The 22,928-nt window shown below is 44.2% G+C and overlaps 1 protein-coding gene across 1 annotated transcript in view; it reads right to left on the reverse strand.

Annotated features, from left to right (window-relative positions):
• The window catches only part of LOC124263131 (lanosterol synthase-like), a 105,043-nt gene extending 95,001 nt beyond the window's left edge, over positions 1 to 10,042 (reverse strand). The window contains 2 exon segments of the mRNA XM_046697692.1: positions 1,780 to 2,010; positions 9,918 to 10,042. Coding sequence (XP_046553648.1) covers positions 1,780 to 1,971 — 192 coding nt within the window. The 5' untranslated portion in view covers positions 1,972 to 2,010; positions 9,918 to 10,042.
• Between the last annotated feature and the right edge of the window lie 12,886 nt (positions 10,043 to 22,928).

Consider the following 22,928-nt stretch of genomic DNA (forward strand, 5'->3'; position numbering starts at 1 on the left):
TAACCTAGAATCCACAAGGTGTGGATCAGCAGAGGTTGTAGGGGACCTATTCTAACCCAGAATCCACAAGGTGTGGACCAGCAGAGGTTGTAAGGATACCTATTCTAACCTAGAATCCACAAGGTGTGGACCAGCAGAGGTTGTAGGAGACCTATTCTAACCTAGAATCCACAAGGGTGTGGATCAGCAGAGGTTGTAGGGGACATATTCTACCCTAGAATCCACAAGGTGTGGACCAGCAGAGGTTGTAAGGAGACATATTCTAACCTAGAATCCCAAGGTGTGGACCAGCAGAGTACCTATTTGTAGGGGACCTATTCTAACCTAGAATCCACAAGGTGTGGACCAGCAGAGGTTGTAGGGTACCTATTCTAACCTAGAATCCACAAGGTGTGGACCAGCAGAGGTTGTAGGGTACCTATTCTAACCTAGAATCCACAAGGTGTGGACCAGCAGAGGTTGTAGGGTACCTATTCTAAACCCTAGAATCCACAAGGTGTGGACCAGCAGAGGTTGTAGGGGACCTATTCTAACCTAGAATCCACAAGGTGTGGAACAGCAGAGGTTGTAGGGGACCTATTCTAACCTAGAATCCCCAGCATGTGGACCAGCAGAGGTTGTAGGGTACCTATTCTAACCTAGAATCAACAAGGTGTGGACCAGCAGAGGTTTTAAGGGACCTATTCTAACCTAGAATCCCCAGCATGTGGACCAGCAGAGGTTGTAGGGTACCTATTCTAACCTAGAATCCACAAGGTGTGGACCAGCAGAGGTTGTAGGGGACCTATTCTAACCTAGAATCTACAAGTGTGGACCAGTGTGGACCAGCAGAGGTTGTAGGGGACCTATTCTAACCAGAGGTTGTAGGGGACCTATTCTAACCTAGAATCAACAAGGTGTGGACCAGCAGAGGTTGTAGGGGACCTATTCTAACCTAGAATCCCAGCATGTGGACCAGCAGAGGTTGTAGGGGACCTATTCTAACCTAGAATCAACAAGGTGTGGACCAGCAGAGGTTGTAGGGTACCTATTCTAACCTAGAATCAACAAGGTGTGGACCAGCAGAGGTTGTAGGGTACCTATTCTAACCAAGAATCCCCAAGGTGTGGACCAGCAGAGGTTGTAGGGGACCTATTCTAACCTAGAATCCACAAGGTGTGGACCAGCAGAGGTTGTAGGGGACCTATTCTAACCTAGAATCAACAAGGTGTGGACCAGCAGAGGTTGTAGGGGACCTATTCTAACCAAGAATCCACAAGGTGTGGACCAGCAGAGGTTGTAGGGGACCTATTCTAACCCAGAATCGACAAGGTGTGGACCAGCAGAGGTTGTAGGGGACCTATTCTAACATAGAATCTCCAGCAGGTGTGGACCAGCAGAGGTTGTAGGGGACCTATTCTAACCTAGAATCCACAAGGTGTGGACCAGCAGAGGTTGTAGGGGACCTATTCTAACCCAGAATCCAGAGTGTGGACCAGCAGAGGTTGTAGGGGACCTATTCTAAGCCAGAATCCACAAGGTGTGGATCAGCAGAGGTTGTAGGGGACCTATTCTATCCCAGAATCCCCAGCATGTGGACCAGCAGAGGTTGTAGGGGACCAGCCAGAGGTGTGGATTGTAGGGGACCTATTCTATCCCAGAATCAGCAGAGGTTGTAGGGGACCTATTCTGACCAAGAATCCAGAAGGTATGGACCAGCAGAGGTTGTTGGAGACCTAATCATCCCAGATTCCCTGCATGGTTGGTGCTGGATTTCATAGAATTATCATAACATATTACCGTGTCCAGTCCAAGAGAGTGTTTCTCAAGAAGCGTCTGTTCTCGCTCTGGCACTTCTCCATCTTCAATGTAATCCCATGTTTGTCGGCCCACCACATTTGTTAGACGCCATCTTGTCAAGTCCGTGGCAGGGGCAGTCTTGTACGGACCGCCTCGGTTCCGCCGCATCGTGTTCTCATACCTGGAAGGCATGGTACCGTTTGTCTCTGCTTACGCTGCTGGGAGTCGGTTCTGACGGGAAACATCACATAGATGTTAGCATCAGTTGTGACTATAATAACAATAATGATGCATTTCTATAGCACCTGATATCCACGGTGCTTTACATAAATACAAACATGAGTGAGTGAGTATGGTTTTACACTGCTTTTAGCAATATTCCAGCAATATCATGGCAGGGGACACCAGAAATGGACTTCACACATTGTACCCATGTACGGAATCGAACCCGGGTCTTCCCACCGCTTTAACCACTAGGCTACCCCACCCCAAATAACGAGTGAGGAGTTCGGGGCTGTCTCACAGTGAAGAGCAGAGTAGGTCAGGGTCAGAATTTTGAAGGATACATGTTTCTGGATTTGGAGCCAGTGAACCTGCTTCAGGATAGGTGTGATATGCTCCTGCTGTCTGATACGGGTAATGACGCTGGCTGTTTTATTCTGGACTCTTTGTAGATGTGTGATGGCTCCAGATCCTGACAGGAGAGAGTTGCAGTAATCCAGATGGGAAGTGACACATGCATGCACAAGAGTTTTGCTGGTATCAACATCCAACATCCAAAGTTTGAAGTTTGTGGTCCTGGCTGTCTTTAGGGCCTGGGTGTTGCTAGATATACACCTGTCCATTTGAACACCCAGGTTCCTGACAGATGTGGAGGTGCTAAGGAAGATGATCCAACTGAAAGAGTGTGGCTTTCAATTTTGTTGAGTTGGTGGGAGGTAACGATCATCATGAATTCAGTTTTGTCACTATTGAGTTTAAGGAAGTTTGATGACATCCAATTCTGAACTTTGCTTCCTTGACTTCTGTTAACTTCTTCAGGATCAAGAATAGCTGTTTGGTATTGTGTCTGTTCTCCTTAACATGGCAAAGATTGGATTTCCCGATGAGTACGTTAACATTATTGCGACCATGTAGGAAGATTTGTCTGTGGACCACAAGTTTGGTATTCCGCCAGGTCCTCTCAGCTTGTCGTTCATGCTTTGCTTTCAAAGTGTCCTTGTTAATCCAGGCTGATTTAGGTCACATGATGATATTAGCAGTTCTTACAGGAGCATGTAAGTCCAGAACTTCACTCACTGCTTCGAGGTACGTTGCAGCTCTCTTGGCAGCACTACCTTCACATCTGGGTCTTACACAAAGGATTGGTCTACACTCCAGATTCTTTTTCACATCACTGTGGAATTTGTCAACATCAATATCAAGGGTCTTTCTGTACATAATCGATTTCGGTACAGTGAATGCAGGTGGGTGTGTCAGATGAATGCAGGTGGGTGTGTCAGATGAATGCAGGTGGGTGTGTCAGAGGAGTGCAGGTGGGTGTGTCAGATGAATGCAGGTGGGTGTGTCAGAGGAGTGCAGGTGGGAGAGTCAGAGGAGGGCAGGTGGGAGCGTCAGATGAGTGCAGGTGGGTTTGTCAGATGAATGCAGGTGGGAGCGTCAGATGAATGCAGGTGGGTGTGTCAGATGAATGCAGGTGGGTGTGTCAGAGGAGTGCAGGTGGGTGTGTCAGATGAGTGCAGGTGGGTGTGTCAGATGAATGCAGGTGGGTGTGTCAGAGGAGTGCAGGTGGGAGTGTCAGAGGAGTGCAGGTGGGAGTGTCAGATGAATGCAGGTGGGAGCGTCAGAGGAATGCAGGTGGGTGTGTCAGATGAATGCAGGTGGGAGCGTAAGATGAATGCAGGTGGGTGTGTCAGATGAATGCAGGTGGGTGTGTCAGAGGAGTGCAGGTGGGAATCGTCATATGAATGCAGGTGGGAGTGTCAGATGAATGCAGGTGGGTGTGTCAGAGAATGAGTGCAGGTGGGAGTGTCAGATGAATGCAGGTGGGTGTGTCAGATGAATGCAGGTGGGAGTGGCTGATGAATGCAGGTGGGAGTGTCAGAGGAGCATGGTGGGAGAGTCAGATGAATGCAGGTGGGTGTGTCAGATGAATGCAGCTGGGTGTGTCAAGAAAGGAGTGCAGGTGGGAGTGTCAGATGAATGCAAGGTGGGTGTGTCAGATGAATGCAGGTGGGAAGTGGCTTATGAGTGCAGGGTCTTGGTGTGTCAGATGAATGCAGGTGGGTGTGTCAGATGAATGCAGGTGGGTGTGTCAGAGGAGTGCAGGTGGGAAGCGTCAGATGAGTGCAGGTGGGTTTGTCAGATGAATGCAGGTGGGAGGCGTCAGATGAATGCAGGTGGGTGTGTCAGAAGAATGCAGGTGGGTGTGTCAAGAGAGGAGTGCAGGTGGGTGTGTCAGATGAGTGCAGATGGGTGTGTCAGATGAATTCCAGGTGGGTGTGTCAGAGGAGTGCAGGTGGGAGTGTCAGATGAATGCAGGTGGGGGCGTCAGATGAATGCAGGTGGGGGCGTCAGATGAATGCAAGGTGGGTGTGTCAGATGAATGATGCAGGTGGGAAGTCAAGATGAATGTCTGAGTGGGTGTGTCAGATGAATGAATGCAAGGTGGTGCTGATGAGTGCAGAAGGGTACAGGTGTGTCCAGATGAATGCAGGTGGGTTGTATGTCAGATGAATGCAAGGTTGGTGTGTCAGAGGAATGCAGGTGGGTGTGTCAGATGAATGCAGGTGGGTGTGTCAGAGAGTGCAGGTGGGAGTGTCAGAGGAGTGCAGGTGGGAGGCGTCAGATGAAGTGCAGGTGGGTTTGTCAGATGAATGCAGGTGGGGCGTCAGATGAATGCAGGTGGGTGTGTCCCAGATGAATGCAGGTGGGTGTGTCAGAGGAGGAGTGCAGGTGGGTGTGTCCAGATGAGTGCAGGTGGGTGTGTCAGATGAATGCAGGTGGGTGTGTCAGAGGAGTGCAGGTGGGAGTGTCAGAGGAGTGCAGGTGGGAGTGTCAGATGAATGCAGGTGGGAGCGTCAGAGGAATGCAGGTGGGTGTGTCAGATGAATGCAGGTGGGAGCGTAAGATGAATGCAGGTGGGTGTGTCAGATGAATGCAGGTGGGTGTGTCAGAGGAGTGCAGGTGGGAGCGTCAGATGAATGCAGGTGGGAGTGTCAGATGAATGCAGGTGGGTGTGTCAGATGAATGCAGGTGGGACCGTCAGATGAATGCAGGCTGGTGTGTCAGAGGAGAGCAGGTGGGAGTGCCAGATGAATGCAGGTGGGAGTGTCAGAGGAGCGCAGGTGGGAGAGTCAGATGAATGCAGGTGGGTGTGTCAGATGAATGCAGCTGGGTGTGTCAGAGGAGTGCAGGTGGGAGTGTCAGATGAATGCAGGTGGGTGTGTCAGATGAATGCAGGTGGGAGTGGCTTATGAGTGCAGGGTGGGTGTGTCAGATGAATGCAGGTGGGTGTGTCAGATGAATGCAGGTGGGTGTGTCAGAGGAGTGCAGGTGGGAGCGTCAGATGAGTGCAGGTGGGTTTGTCAGATGAATGCAGGTGGGAGCGTCAGGTGAATGCAGGTGGGTGTGTCAGAAGAATGCAGGTGGGTGTGTCAGATGAATGCAGGTGGGTGTGTCAGATGAATGCAGGTGGGTGTGTCAGATGAATTCAGGTGGGTGTGTCAGAGGAGTGCAGGTGGGAGTGTCAGAGGAGTGCAGGTGGGAGCGTCAGATGAATGCAGGTGGGAGTGTCAGATGAATGCAGGTGGGTGTGTCAGATGAATGCAGGTGGGAGCGTCAGATGAATGCAGGTGGGTGTGTCAGATGAATGCAGGTGGGAGTGGCTGATGAGTGCAGGGTGGGTGTGTCAGATGAATGCAGGTGGGTGTGTCAGATGAATGCAGGTTGGTGTGTCAGAGGAGAGCAGTTGGGAGTACCAGATGAATGCAGGTGGGAGCGTCAGAGGAGTGCAGGTGGGAGTGTCAGATGAATGCAGGTGGGTGTGTCAGATGAATGCAGGTGGGAGTGGCTGATGAGTGCAGGGTGGGTGTGTCAGATGAATGCAGGTGGGTGTGTCAGATGAATGCAGGTGGGTGTGTCAGAGGAGTGCAGGTGGGAGCGTCAGATGAATGCAGGTGGGTGTGTCAGATGAATGCAGGTGGGAGCGGCTGATGAGTGCAGGGTGGGTGTGTCAGATGAATGCAGGTGGGTGTGTCAGATGAATGCAGGTGGGTGTGTCAGAGGAGCGCAGGTGGGAGCGTCAGATGAATGCATGGCTTCTGTATACAGACATTAATTATAGTGTGGCTTGTGTCTACAGATATGAATTATAGCGTGGCTTCAGAATACAGACATGAATTGTAGAGTGGCTTCTGTATACAGATATGAATTATCATCTGGCTTCTGTATACAGATATGCATCATAGTGTGTCTTCTGTATACAGATATGCATCATAGTGTGGCTTGTGTCTACAGATATGAATTATAGCATGGCTTCTGTATACAGACATTAATTGTAGCATGGCTTCAGAATACAGACATTAATTACAGCATGGCTCATGTATATAGGTATGAATTAGAGCGTGGCTTCTGTATACACTTATTAATCATAGTGTGGATTTTGTATACAGACATGAATTATAGCTTGGCTTCTGTATACAGACATGAATTGTAGAGTGGCTTCTGTATACCGATATGAATTATCATCTGGCTTCTGTATACAGATATGCATCATAGTGTGGCTTCTGTATACAGATATGCATCATAGTGTGGCTTCTGTATACAGATATAAATTATAGCATGGCTTCTGTATACAGACATTAATTGTAGCATGGCTTCAGAATACAGACATTAATTATAGCATGGCTTCTGTATATAGGTATGAATTAGAGCGTGGCTTCTGTATACACTTATTAATCATAGTGTGGCTTTTGTATACAGACATGAATTATAGCATGGCTTCTGCATTCAAATATGAATTATAGTGTGGATTTTGTAGACAGATATTAATTATAGTGTGGGTTTTGTATACAGATACGTATCATCATGTGGTTTCTGTATGCAGATATTAATCATATTGTGGTTTCTGTATCAAGATATGTATACTATCCTGGCTTCTGTATCAAGATGTGTACACTATATTTCACTATACTACTTTTTGTATCATGATACTTTACGACAATCAAATGTAACATGTGTCGGGTTCGGGACTACACTTCTTGCTGTCATGTATTTCATCAAATGATATTAGAGATGCCATCCTGTATGTCTGAAATGCTTGTCTACTATTTCATCAAATGATATTCATATGCCATCCATGCTTCACTGAAATGAATAAAATATTATGTGTACCATCCTGTATGCTTCACTTCTGTATCAAGAATGTATCCTATCATGCTTGTCTACTATTTCATCAAATGACTTCTGTTCAAGATATGTATCCATCCACTTCTGTATCAAGATATGCTTCACTTGAAATGAATAAAAATATTGAAAACATGACTTCTGTATCAAGATTGTATCCTATCATTGACTTCTGTATCAAGACTTCTGTATCAAGATGTATCTTCTATCATGACTTCTGTATCAAGATATGTATCCTATTGTGACTTCTGTATCAAGATATGTATCCTATCGTGACTTCTGTATCAAGATATGTATCCTATCATGACTTCTGTATCAAGATATGTATCCTATTGACTGACTTCTGTATCAAGATATGATATGTATCAAGATATGTATCATTGTGACTTCTGTATCAAGATATGTATATCGTGACTTCTGTATCAAGATATGTATCCTATCATGACTTCTGTATCAAGATAATGTATCCTATCACTTCTGTATGACTTCTGTATCAAGATATGTATCCTATCATGACTTCTGTATCAAGATATGTATCCTAATCGTGACTTCTGTATCAAGATCTGTATCCTATCATGACTTCCGTATCAAGATCTGTATCCTATCGTAACTTCTGTATCAAGATATGTATCCTATCATGACTTCTGTATCAAGATGTGTATCCTATCATGACTTCTGTATCAAGATGTGTACCCTATCGTAACTTCTGTATCAAGATATGTATCCTATCGTGACTTCTGTATCAAGATATGTATCCTATCATGACTTCTGTATCAAGATATGTATCCTATCATGACTTCTGTATCAAGATATGTATCCTATCATGACTTCTGCTGTATCAAGATATGTACCCTATCATGGCTTCTGTATCAAGATATGTACAGTATCGTGATTTTTGTTTCAAGGTATGTATCCTATCATGGCTTCTGTATCAAGATATGTATCCTCTCGTGGCTTGTGTATCGGGGTCTAACCTTGACCTACAAACGTGGGGTCCAGCAGACCCCTATCAATATATTTATGGGTCCTTTCTAGTAATATGAGGGTCCTGTAAAGTACTGACATGATGTAGTGTACTGTATGTTGAGATAATGACTTCAGGGCCTGGAATGAATCAGTGGTCCTGTGGACAGTGGTCATGACTGATGTATGAAATAATCGACACAGATGACTACATGTACTCTTTATGTGCTGTAGGTATGCTCTCGGTGTTCTTGTGCATATCTCCGGACGCAGTATTTGGGGTTTTCTGCATCCATTCTGTACATTTGTGAGTTGGGTACAACCTGCTTCTGTATCAATGTATGCACCACATCATAAGACCTGTATCGTGACGTCCCTGTCAACCTGAGATGTGTCCAAGTTGTGTTTTTCTGGATGTTACTTGCCACCCAAACATGTACGTCTTGCATAAATTGTCTGATAAGATGATGTCAGCCTGACTCATTGGCCACCAAAGTTCAAGTAACATGCCACAACCCAGATGTTTCTGCTGGGAATTGACAGGTCATTGACCCGTGGTCCACTCAGATATGATTCCTAATTTGTTTCATTTTGTGGTCTTTCTATATGAACTTGTGATGTGTAAGTGTGAAGTGTTTTGTTTTTCACATGCATGATACTTTTAATAACACATACATGTACATAGATTTTGTACATCATGTGTCGCCAGAGACCATATAATAGATTTATATGGTCTCTGGTGTCATAGATTCAATAAAGATCTATGTAACTATTGCAAATAGTAATCACTAACAGTAAAGTTGGTCATTTCTTTCATTGGTCAGCTATGTTTCTTGTTATCCATGTTAATCGGTAGATGTGTGCCCTGTGAGATTTCAGACGAAACTGAAATAACTCACCGTATTTATGTAGGTCGTTTCACACTCAACATAACAGTGTTTGACTACATGGGACTTAATGTAGGGTAGTGCTGATGTAAAACAGGGGTCACATTCATGGAACAGATAGGACTCAAGACACTGTTGATTGTTGATGTAAAATCTATGAAATTGCATATAATGTGCAAAATTATCACATTCACAGAAGGTCGGTAAAACAGTGGTCACATTTATGGAACATAAGTCGTGGACAGACTGATTGGCAGAGTCAACAGTGTCTTGAGTCCTATCTGTTCCATGAATGTGACCCCTGTTTTACATCAACAATCAACAGTGTCTTGAGTCCTATCTGTTCCATGAATGTGAGCCCTGTTTTACATCAACAATCAACAGTTGAGTCCTATCTGTTCCATGAATGTGACCCCTGTTTTACATCAACAATCAACAGTTGAGTCCTATCTGTTCAGTAAAACAGGGTCACATTCATGGAACAGATAGGACTCTCAAGACACTGTTGATAGAATCTCATAGATATTGTTATTAAAATTATGCAAAAATCATGACTTTCAAGAACAATTTCAACACAATTCTTGGGTAAATTCCATTTTCAATGTCTAAATTAGGAGAGCTAGGTGTAATTTGCTAGAAAAATCTGTACCCTTCAACCTGCCTATAATTAAGTCTCGATTGCCTAGCCGTTGCAAGAGCACTACATTGTGACACCTACACTGTTATACATGTCCTGTAACGTCAGAGATACCGGAGGACTGGGACTGGTGTTCCACTGCTTAAAGACTTTATCCTGCGATGGACTGCAACAGTGTACGGAAATAGTCTAACAATGCAAAATCTAATGTTAACACTGTAATGAAACTTTACCAAAACGTTTACCTTTATGGAGGTGATCCTACGTGGTTGAATAACCTGAGTAAATATAAACACCACCCGGTCGGTCCTTCTTTTGAACCAGTCTCATGGCACCACACATGTCAGCTGATTGTGTAGATCTACTGAACCCGGCGCGTGTTTACAATGTATCGCGAGACACGCGCTCAACCAATCAGATACCGTTAAATACTGGGAAACACCTGAACTATTTTTAGAAAGGTATTTTCTTCCAAAGAGAGGTCACTCTCCTTGTTATCCTTTTAGCGGACCGCAAGTGATGGTTGTAACCAGCCCTACAACAAACTGGGTTTCGGACCAGCACGGAGTGACGAGTTGAAAACCAGGGGAATCCCCTTAAATTCTCATTTCTGATCACATCTCTCCACCTTGAAAATTCCTCTATATTTGTGAATGTGTAGATATATGTATAACATGTACTGCAGTGTACAATAATTACATGTCCATGAACTACGGGATGGTTTGGTTGGGGTCGACTTGTTTTGTTTCTTGTTATGTCTTGTTTTTCTAATTGTTTTTTTAAGTTAGCACTGGTTGGTTATGTGGGATTATATGCCACCTATGAGGCCTAAGGCTTGGCAAGGTTGAGTGTTATTTACTGTGCTAAGGGGTGTTTGTGTCCAGTGAATTATCTGTGTTGTTGTGGTGAATGCAGTGTCGGACGGATCGTTGCGGTGTGAGTGCATTTGTCTGTTTGGTGTTTTTCTTTTATTTTGTGCAGATGGGAATTTCATTTTGTGTTACCTGTTTAATTGTAATTTGGTTATCGCTCTGTCAATATTTGTAGATTTATGGTATTTTTAGGGTTTTTTAGTGCCATTTAGTAGAATATTTAGTTTATTTTTGTTAAAACTAGGAGGCAGATATAGCACTATATGTACATGTGAAACACCAACAGTGACAAGATAACAATGGTGGCACTGACAAAGGAAGCCTTTTGGCGCTGATTAGTTTTGACAGTGATTATAATTAGATATGCCAGTGATTAGTTAAAACAGAAATAGAAGCCAGGAATTAATCCAGGCATGATTACATAAGAATTCGAAGCCCTTAGCGCCAGGCAGGTATTTTTACCTATCACGGTTCACTGCTGGTTGGAATCTCCTGATGTCTGTAGCCTCTTGTAGCCTCCTTTGACACCAGGTGTTGTCGGACAGGACTTGAGTGGGTTCCGACATGATGACGTGTCTGGATTCTTATGTTACCTGAGGGTGTGCGGGTGTTATACCCTTCCCCCTATACCCTTCCCCCTAGGCACTCTGTCTGACCACCCTTCTGGTCTCGGGATGATGTAGAGTGAAGATAATCTTTATTGATCTACAACTTCTTATTCTGTATAGGCGACGTTTCGACATAGATTCTAATGTCGTTGTCAATCAAGTGGTGAACAACGACATTAGAATATATGCCGAAACGTCGCCTATACAGAATAAAGAAGCGGTGTATCCAAAACCTTTGTCCTCATTCTTCATCTCCTCAGCTTCTAGAATGCCAGTCAAAGAAGTGGGGATGTTGTAGCTAAGCTAGTAATCAATAAGACTGGTGTGTTCTTCAAGTCCTTTATTTTACAATATTTATAAATGCAGCTTCAAAATATCCTAAATGCTTTCCATTGAAAAGCATGGAGTCATTTGAAGTAGCAAGAGTCATAAGCAGATACTCATGCCCCAGAGTATACTCACTGACAGAGGCAAGGAGTTTACCTCCAAACTGTTGAATGAGGTATGCAGATTCCTGGACATCGGCAGATTGAAAACTAGCCCTTTCCATCCGGAAACAAATAGCTGAGCACATGAATAGTATCATTGGTCAAACACTCAGGATTAATGGAGATACGGTGAAATGACTAAAGCTGTTGCCTAGCATACTAGCTGGCTACAGGATGAGACCTGCAGTTGGCTCAACAGGCTTCTCTCCATATGTGATGGTGTTTGGTAGGGAACCAAGGTGGCCAGTTGACAATATGTTGGAACCTCACGCTCATGGACTTAAGACAGTTACTCGCAATATTGATATTGCAGATTCTCATGAGAATGTGAGGATGGCTCAAGGGACATACAAACAATTCGACAGGAAGTCAGCAGAGCCACCACACCGTGTTGGAGACAGAGTATGGCTCTACTGTTCGAAAGTGCCGAAAGTGTTCAGCAGGAAACTCTGAATCCTGACAGGGACCATTCTATGTGGTTGGAAATATCCACGATGTTGATGTTTCACCCATGTTATGGCATGATGTGTTTATTAACATTTTGAAAATACTTGAATAACATTTAAAGTAGTGTCCACAAAGTTTTTAAAACATGGTGACAGTATTTCATTAAACATGTTCTTGCATAACATTTATGCAACGTTTTAAAAACATTGTTCAAAACAACCTGTCCTCCATGTTCTAGTACCTGGTGTCCTTCCATAACACACAGCACAGCCGCTTCACAGGCACCTGCTTGACAACGATACAAGAATCTGTATCGAAACGTCGCATCACCTGAACAAAGAAGTTGTTCATCCATAAAGTTTGTCCTTATCTGATTCTAGGTCGTTTTCAAAGAAATTTAATAAACATTGAAATGTTTATTAAATTTCTTTGAGGGGCATTTTGAACATTTTGAACAGTTGTGAAGCATTTTTATAACGTTACGAAAACGTTTTGACGAAAATATTTTAGAAAACTATTGTGAAACCTTATAAAAATGTTATAACCTTATAAAAAACTTCCAGAATGTTATTTATTAGATGGTGTGGAAATATTCACGCCATGGAGTCGAACCGCAGAGCTGGCGTGACTGCTAGGGACAACACGAAGCGCGAAAACAGCGAGTTATTTCCCTTTGACTTGGCCTGGCACGATTGCATTCTCGCGCGCCGCGGGTTTGTTAGCAACTGTTTATCAAAGACCATAGGCGGACCCAGAGGTGGGGTGCAGGGGGGTGCGCAGCCCCCTTTTGTCCTGAAAGTTTATTAAATGACCACTGAAACTCTGGTGAAAATGAAGTGTGCACCCCTCCTTTTCTCAATAGTGTGCACACACACACACACACACACACACACACACACACACACACACACTTTCTGAAAAAAGCTGTATCCGCCCCTGAAGACTCTAAGTCTTAAAAAAACAATTTAGACTCAGGAACCGATCATTTCAAAGTTTTCTATTAGAAAAGTTGCTTTCTTCCCGCCCTCGAGTCAGCTGGCCGGCTTCTGTGCTGATCAACACGTGGTTTACACGCTGTCACGCTGTCTTTCCATACCAGAAAACAACTAGTTCTTTTCTATTTCACTCAAACAACTGTTTGTTTCGTGAAGTAACAGGGTTCTACAAATCTATTTCGTGAGATTTTGTCATTCCCATCACCGACCTTAAGAGTTGTATTTTTCTTCTTCCGTAAATCAAGTGACAGCCAGATCTATCACGGTCCACGTTGTCGAGGTCATTGTTCTTCAGTCCAACTGTTAGGTAAAGGTGTCCCACTTGTCGATCCTATATGACAAAGAAAGATGCGTTTTCCCGAGAACTTGAATCTTCCCTAATCCACAAGCATTCATCAACGCCCGAATCTTGGGAATGGGCCGTGGACATCCCCTATCATATAGCTAGAACATTGCTGAGTGTGGCGTTAAACAACAAACAAGGGCCGCTGTCATATAGTTGGAATATTGCTGAGTGTGGCGTTAAACAACAAACATGGGCCGCTGTCATATAGTTGGAATATTGCTGAGTGTGGCGTTAAACAACAAACAAGGGCCGCTGTCATATAGTTGGAATATTGCTGAGTGCGTGGCGTTAAACAACAAACAAGGGCCGCTGTCATATAGTTGGAATATTGCTGAGTGTGGCGTTAAACAACAAACATGGGCCGCCGTCATATAGTTGGAATATTGCTGAGTGTGGTGTTAAACAACAAACAAAGGGCCGCTGTCATATAGTTGGAACATTGCTGAGTGTGGCGTTAAACAACAAACATGGGCCGCTGTCATATAGTTGGAATATTGCTGAGTGTGGCGTTAAACAACAAACATGGGCCGCTGTCATATAGTTGGAATATTGCTGAGTGTGGTGTTAAACAACAAACAAGGGCCGCTGTCATATAGTTGGAATATTGCTGAGTGTGGTGTTAAACAACAAACATGGGCCGCTGTCATATAGTTGGAATATTGCTGAGTGTGGCGTTAAACAACAAACAGGGGCCGCTGTCATATAGTTGGAACATTGCTGAGTGTGGCGTTAAACAACAAACAAGGGCCGCTGTCATATAGTTGGAATATTGCTGAGTGTGGTGTTAAACAACAAACATGGGCCGCTGTCATATAGCTGGAATATTGCTTGAGTGTGGCGTTAAACAACAAACAGGGCCGCTGTCATATAGTTGGAACATTGCTGAGTGTGGTGTTAAACAACAAACAAGGGGCCGCTGTCATATAGTTGGAATATTGCTGAGTGTGGTGTTAAAACAACAAACAAGGGCCGCTGTCATATAATTGGAATATTGCTGAGTGTGGCGTTAAACAACAAACAGGGGCCGCTGTCATATAGTTGGAACATTGCTGAGTGTGGCGTTAAACAACAAACATGGGCCGCTGTCATATAGTTGGAATATTGCTGAGTGTGGCGTTAAACAACAAACATTGGCCGCTGTCATATGGTTGGAATATTGCTGAGTGTGGTGTTAAACAACAAACATGGGCCGCTGTCATATAGTTGGAACATTGCTGAGTGTGGCGTTAAACAACAAACATGGGCCGCTGTCATATAGTTGGAATATTGCTGAGTGTGGCGTTAAACAACAAACAAGGGCCGCTGTCATATAGTTGGAACATTGCTGAGTGTGGCGTTAAACAACAAACAAGGGCCGCTTCCGTCATATAGTTGGAATATTGCTGAGTGTGGCGTTAAACAACAAACATGGGCCGCTGTCATATAGTTGGAATATTGCTGAGTGTGGTGTTAAACAACAAACATGGGCCGCTGTCATATAGTTGGAATATTGCTGAGTGTGGCGTTAAACAACAAACATGGGGCCGCTGTCATATAGTTGGAATATTGCTGAGTGTGGTGTTAAACAACAAACATGGGCCGCTATCATATAGCTGGAACATTGCTGAGTGTGGCGTTAAACAACAAACAAGGGCCGCTGTCATATAGTTGGAATATTGCTGAGTGTGGCGTTAAACAACAAACATGGGCCGCTGTCATATAGTTGGAACATTGCTGAGTGTGGCGTTAAACAACAAACATGGGCCGCTGTCATATAGCTGGAACATTGCTGAGTGTGGCGTTAAACAACAAACAAGGGCCGCTGTCATATAGTTGGAATATTGCTGAGTGTGGTGTTAAACAACAAACATGGGCCGCTGTCATATAGTTGAATATTGCTGCTGAGTGTGGCGTTAAACAACAAACAAGGGCCGCTGTCATATGGTTGGAATATTGCTGAGTGTGGCGTTAAACAACAAACATGGGCCGCTGTCATATGGTTGGAATATTGCTGAGTGTGGCGTTAAACAACAAACAGGGGCCGCTGTCATATAGTTGGAATATTGCTGAGTGTGGTGTTAAACAACAAACAAGGGCCGCTATCATATAGCTGGAACATTGCTGAGTGTGGCGTTAAACAACAAACATGGGCCGCTGTCATATGGTTGGAATATTGCTGAGTGTGGCGTTAAACAACAAACAGGGGCCGCTGTCATATAGTTGGAATATTGCTGAGTGTGGTGTTAAACAACAAACATGGGCCGCTGTCATATAGTTGGAATATTGCTGAGTGTGGCGTTAAACAACAAACAGGGGCCGCTGTCATATAGTTGGAATATTGCTGAGTGTGGTGTTAAACAACAAACATGGGCCGCTGTCATATAGTTGGAATATTGCTGAGTGTGGCGTTAAACAACAAACAAGGGCCGCTGTCATATAGTTGGAACATTGCTGAGTGTGGTGTTAAACAACAAACATGGGCCGCTGTCATATAGCTGGAACATTGCTGAGTGTGGCGTTAAACAACAAACAGGGGCCGCTGTCATATAGTTGGAATATTGCTGAGTGTGGCGTTAAACAACAAACATGGGCCGCTGTCATATAGTTGGAATATTGCTGAGTGTGGTGTTAAACAACAAACATGGGCCGCTGTCATATAGTTGGAATATTGCTGAGTGTGGCGTTAAACAACAAACATGGGCCGCTGTCATATAGTTGGAACATTGCTGAGTGTGGCGTTAAACAACAAACATGGGCGCTGTCATATAGCTGGAACATTGCTGAGTGTGGCGTTAAACAACAAACATGGGCGCTGTCATATAGTTGGAATATTGCTGAGTGTGGTGTTAAACAACAAACATGGGCCGCTGTCATATGGTTGGAATATTGCTGAGTGTGGCGTTAAACAACAAACAAGGGCCGCTGTCATATGGTTGGAATATTGCTGAGTGTGGCGTTAAACAACAAACAAGGGCCGCTATCATATAGTTGGAATATTGCTGAGTGTGGCGCTAAACAACAAACATGGGTCCGCTGTCATATAGCTGGAACATTGCTGAGTGTGGCGTTAAACAACAAACATGGGCCGCTGTCATATAGTTGGAATATTGCTGAGTGTGGCGTTAAACAACAAACATGGGCGCTGTCGTCATATAGTTGGAATATTGCTGAGTGTGGCGTTAAACAACAAACAAAGGGCCGCTGTCATATGGTTGGAATATTGCTGAGTGTGGCGTTAAACAACAAACATGGGCCGCTGTCATATGGTTGGAATATTGCTGAGTGTGGTGTTAAACAACAAACAGGGGCCGCTGGTCATATAGTTGGAATATTGCTGAGTGTGGCGTTAAACAACAAACATGGGCCGCTATCATATAGCTGGAACATTGCTGAGTGTGGTGTTAAACAACAAACAAGGGCCGCCGTCATATGGTTGGAATATTGCTGAGTGTGGCGTTAAACAACAAACATGGGCCGCTATCATATAGCTGGAACATTGCTGAGTGTGGCGTTAAACAACAAACAAGGGCCGCTGTCATATAGTTGGAATATTGCTGAGTGTGGCGTTAAACAACAAACAAGGGCGCGTCATATAGTTGGAATATTGCTGAGTGTGGCGCTAAACAACAAACAAGGGCCGCTTTGTCATATGGTTGGAATATTGGTGAGTGTGGCGTTAAACAACAAACATGGGCCGCTATCATATAGCTGGAACATTGCTGAGTGTGGCGTTAAACAACAAACAAGGGCGCTGTCATATAGCTGGAATATTGCTGAGTGTGGCGTTAAACAACAAACAAGGGCCGCTGTCATATGGTTGGAATATTGCTGAGTGTGGTAAGTTAAACAACAAACATGGGCCGCTGTCATATGGTTGGAATATTGCTGAGTGTGGTGTTAAACAACAAACAAGGGCCGCTGTCATATGGTTGGAATATTGCTGAGTGTGGCGCTAAACAACAAACATGGGCCGCTATCATATAGCTGGAACATTGCTGAGTGTGGCGTTAAACAACAAACAAGGGCCGCTGTCATATAGCTGGAATATTGCTGAGTGTGGCGTTAAACAACAAACAAGGGCCGCTGTCATATAGTTGGAATATTGCTGAGTGTGGCGTTAAACAACAAACATGGGCCGCCGTCATATGGTTGGAATATTGCTGAGTGTGGTGTTAAACAACAAACAAGGGCCGCTGTCATATGGTTGGAATATTGCTGAGTGTGGCGTTAAACAACAAACATGGGCCGCTATCATATAGCTGGAACATTGCTGAGTGTGGCGCTAAACAACAAACATGGGCCGCTGTCATATAGCTGGAATATTGCTGAGTGTGGCGTTAAACAACAAACAAGGGCCGCTTATCATATAGCTGGAACATTGCTGAGTGTGGCGTTAAACAACAAACATGGGCGGCTGTCATATGGTTGGAATATTGCTGAGTGTGGCGTTAAAACAACAAACAAGGGGCCGCTGTCATATAGTTGGAATATTGCTGAGTGTGGCGTTAAACAACAAACAAGGGCCCCTATCATATGGTTGGAATATTGCTGAGTGTGGTGTTAAACAACAAACATGGGCCGCTGTCATATAGTTGGAATATTGCTGAGTGTGGCGTTAAACAACAAACAAGGGCCGCTGTCATATAGCTGGAATATTGCTGAGTGTGGCGTTAAACAACAAACAAGGGCCGCTGTCATATAGTTGGAATATTGCTGAGTGTGGCGTTAAACAACAAACAAGGGCCGCTGTCATATAGTTGGAATATTGCTGAGTGTGGCGTTAAACAACAAACAAGGGCCGCTGTCATATGGTTGGAATATTGCTGAGTGTGGTGTTAAACAACAAACAAGGGCCGCTGTCATATGGTTGGAATATTGCTGAGTGTGGCGTTAAACAACAAACAAGGGCCGCTGTCATATGGTTTGGAATATTGCTGGAGTGTGGTGTTAAACAACAAACATGGGCCGCCGTCATATATAGTTGGAATATTGCTGAGTGTGGCATTAAACAACAAACAAGGGCCGCTGTCATACAGTTGGAATATTGCTGAGTGTGGCGTTAAACAACAAACAAGGGCCGCTGTCATATAGTTGGAATATTGCTGAGTGTGGCGTTAAACAACAAACAAGGGCCGCTGTCATATGGTTGGAATATTGCTGAGTGTGGTGTTAAACAACAAACATGGGCCGCTGTCATATGGTTGGAATATTGCTGAGTGTGGCGTTAAACAACAAACAAGGGCCGCTGTCATATGGTTGGAATATTGCTGAGTGTGGTGTTAAACAACAAACATGGGCCGCTGTCATATGGTTGGAATATTGCTGAGTGTGGTGTTAAACAACAAACAAGGGCCGCTGTCATATGGTTGGAATATTGCTGAGTGTGGTGTTAAACAACAAACATGGGCCGCTGTCATATGGTTGGAATATTGCTGAGTGTGGCGTTAAACAACAAACAAGGGCCGCTGTCATATAGCTGGAATATTGCTGAGTGTGGCGTTAAACAACAAACAAGGGCCGCTGTCATATGGTTGGAATATTGCTGAGTGTGGCGTTAAACAACAAACATGGGCGCTGTCATATGGTTGGAATATTGCTGAGTGTGGTGTTAAACAACAAACAAGGGCCGCTGTCATATAGTTGGAATATTGCTGAGTGTGGCGTTAAACAACAAACATGGGCCGCTATCATATAGCTGGAACATTGCTGAGTGTGGCGTTAAACAACAAACAAGGGCCGCTCGTCATATAGCTGGAATATTGCTGAGTGTGGCGTTAAACAACAAACAAGGGCCGCTGTCATATAGTTGGAATATTGCTGAGTGTGGCGTTAAACAACAAACATGGGCCGCTGTCATATGGTTGGAATATTGCTGAGTGTGGTGTTAAACAACAAACAAGGGCCGCTGTCATATGGTTGGAATATTGCTGAGTGTGGCGTTAAACAACAAACATGGGCGCTATCATATAGCTGGAACATTGCTGAGTGTGGCGTTAAACAACAAACATGGGCCGCTGTCATATAGCTGGAATATTGCTGAGTGTGGCGTTAAACAACAAACAAGGGCCGCTGTCATATAGTTGGAATATTGCTGAGTGTGGCGTTAAACAACAAACAAGGGCCGCTGTCATATAGTTGGAATATTGCTGAGTGTGTGGCGTTAAACAACAAACAAGGGCCGCTGTCATATGGTTGGAATATTGCTGAGTGTTGCGTTAAACAACAAACAAGGGCCGCTGTCATATAGTTGGAATATTGCTGAGTGTGGTGTTAAACAACAAACAAAGGGCCGCTGTCATATAGTTGGAATATTGCTGAGTGTGGCGTTAAACAACAAACATGGGCCGCTGTCATATGGTTGGAATATTGCTGAGTGTGGCGTTAAACAACAAACATGGGCCGCTGTCATATAGTTGGAATATTGCTGAGTGTGGCGTTAAACAACAAACATGGGCGCTGTCATATAGTTGGAATATTGCTGAGTGTGGTGTTAAACAACAAACAGGGGCCCGCTGTCATATGGTTGGAATATTGCTGAGTGTGGCGTTAAACAACAAACAAGGGCCGCTGTCATATGGTTGGAATATTGCTGAGTGTGGTGTTAAACAACAAACAAGGGCCGCTGTCATATGGTTGGAATATTGCTGAGTGTGGCGTTAAACAACAAACAAGGGCCGCTGTCATATAGTTGGAATATTGCTGAATGTGGTGTTAAACAACAAACATGGGCCGCTGTCATATAGTTGGAATATTGCTGAGTGTGGCATTAAACAACAAACAAGGGCCGCTGTCATACAGTTGGAATATTGCTGAGTGTGGCGTTAAACAACAAACAAGGGCCGCTGTCATATAGTTGGAATATTGCTGAGTGTGGCGTTAAACAACAAACAAGGGCCGCTGTCATATAGTTTGGAATATTGCTGAGTGTGGTGTTAAACAACAAACATGGGCCGCTGTCATATGGTTGGAATATTGCTGAGTGTGGCGTTAAACAACAAACAAGGGCCGCTGTCATATAGTTGGAATATTGCTGAGTGTGGTGTTAAACAACAAACATGGGCCGCTATCATATAGGTTGGAATATTGCTGAGTGTGGCGTTAAACAACAAACAAGGGCCGCTGTCATATAGTTGGAATATTGCTGAGTGTGGTGTTAAACAACAAACAAGGGCCGCTGTCATATGGTTGGAATATTGCTGAGTGTGGCGTTAAACAACAAACAAGGGCCGCTGTCATATAGTTGGAATATTGCTGAGTGTGGTGTTAAACAACAAACAAAGGGCCGCTGTCATATAGTTGGAATATTTCTGAGTGTGGCGTTAAACAACAAACATGGGCCGCTGTCATATAGCTGGAATATTGCTGAGTGTGGCGTTAAACAACAAACAAGGGCCGCTGTCATATAGTTGGAATATTGCTGAGTGTGGCGTTAAACAACAAACAAAGGGCCGCTGTCATATGGTTGGAATATTGCTGAGTGTGGTGTTAAACAACAAACATGGGCCGCTGTCATATGGTTGGAATATTGCTGAGTGTGGCGTTAAACAACAAACAAGGGCCGCTGTCATATATGGTTGGAATATTGCTGAGTGTGGTGTTAAACAACAAACATGGGCCGCTGTCATATGGTTGGAATATTGCTGAGTGTGGTGTTAAACAACAAACAAGGGCCGCTGTCATATGGTTGGAATATTGCTGAGTGTGGTGTTAAACAACAAACATGGGCCGCTGTCATATGGTTGGAATATTGCTGGAGTGTGGCGTTAAACAACAAACAAGGGCCGCTGTCATATAGCTGGAATATTGCTGAGTGTGGCGTTAAACAACAAACAAGGGCCGCTGTCATATGGTTGGAATATTGCTGAGTGTGGTGTTAAACAACAAACAAGGGCCGCTGTCATATGGTTGGAATATTGCTGAGTGTGGCGTTAAACAACAAACATGGGCCGCTATCATATAGCTGGAACATTGCTGCTTGAGTGTGGCGTTAAACAACAAACAAGGGCCGCTGTCATATAGCTGGAATATTGCTGAGTGTGGCGTTAAACAACAAACAAGGGCCGCTGTCATATAGTTGGAATATTGCTGAGTGTGGCGTTAAACAACAAACATGGGCCGCTGTCATATGGTTGAATATTGCTGAGTGTGGTGTTAAACAACAAACAAGGGCCGCTGTCATATGGTTGGAATATTGCTGAGTGTGGCGTTAAACAACAAACATGGGCCGCTATCATATAGCTGGAACATTGCTGAGTGTGGCGTTAAACAACAAACATGGGCCGCTGTCATATAGCTGGAATATTGCTGAGTGTGGCGTTAAACAACAAACAAGGGCCGCTATCATATAGCTGGAACATTGCTGGAGTGTGGCGTTAAACAACAAACATGGGCGGCTGTCATATGGTTGGAATATTGCTGAGTGTGGCGTTAAACAACAAACAAGGGCCGCTGTCATATAGTTGGAAATATTGCTGAGTGTGGCGTTAAACAACAAACAAGGGCCCCTATCATATGGTTGGAATATTGCTGAGTGTGGTGTTAAACAACAAACATGGGCCGCTGTCATATAGTTGGAATATTGCTGAGTGTGGCGTTAAACAACAAACAAGGGCCGCTGTCATATAGTTGGAATATTGCTGAGTGTGGCGTTAAACAACAAACAAGGGCCGCTGTCATATAGTTGGAATATTGCTGAGTGTGGCGTTAAACAACAAACAAGGGCCGCTGTCATATAGTTGGAATATTGCTGGAGTGTGGCGTTAAACAACAAACAAGGGCCGCTGTCATATGGTTGGAATATTGCTGAGTGTTGCGTTAAACAACAAACAAGGGCCGCTGTCATATAGTTGGAATATTGCTGAGTGTGGTGTTAAACAACAAACAAGGGGCCGCTGTCATATGGTTGGAATATTGCTGAGTGTGGCGTTAAACAACAAACATGGGCCGCTGTCATATGGTTGGAATATTGCTGGAGTGTGGCGTTAAACAACAAACATGGGCCGCTGTCATATAGTTGGAATATTGCTGAGTGTGGCGTTAAACAACAAACAAGGGCCGCTGTCATATAGTTGGAATATTGCTGAGTGTGGTGTTAAACAACAAACAGGGGCCGCTGTCATATAGTTGGAATATTGCTGAGTGTGGTGTTAAACAACAAACAAGGGCCGCTGTCATATGGTTGGAATATTGCTGAGTGTGGTGTTAAACAACAAACAAGGGCCGCTGTCATATGGTTGGAATATTGCTGAGTGTGGCGTTAAACAACAAACAAGGGCCGCTGTCATATAGTTGGAATATTGCTGAGTGTGGTGTTAAAACAACAAACAAGGGCCGCTGTCATATAGTTGGAATATTTCTGGGTGTGGTGTTAAACAACAGACATGGCCGCTGTCATATGGTTGGAATATTGCTGAGCGTTGCGTGTGACATTAATTCGAATAGCTTTGACTATTCTCCATGTTACCTACAATCCGGAAAGAAATAAGTGGTCATAGATGACGGAGCACGTGCTACTGAAATAT

The sequence above is a fragment of the Haliotis rubra genome, unplaced genomic scaffold (assembly GCF_003918875.1).
Source record: "Haliotis rubra isolate DU_JTF1 unplaced genomic scaffold, ASM391887v1 Scf869, whole genome shotgun sequence".
NCBI lineage: Eukaryota > Metazoa > Mollusca > Gastropoda > Lepetellida > Haliotidae > Haliotis > Haliotis rubra.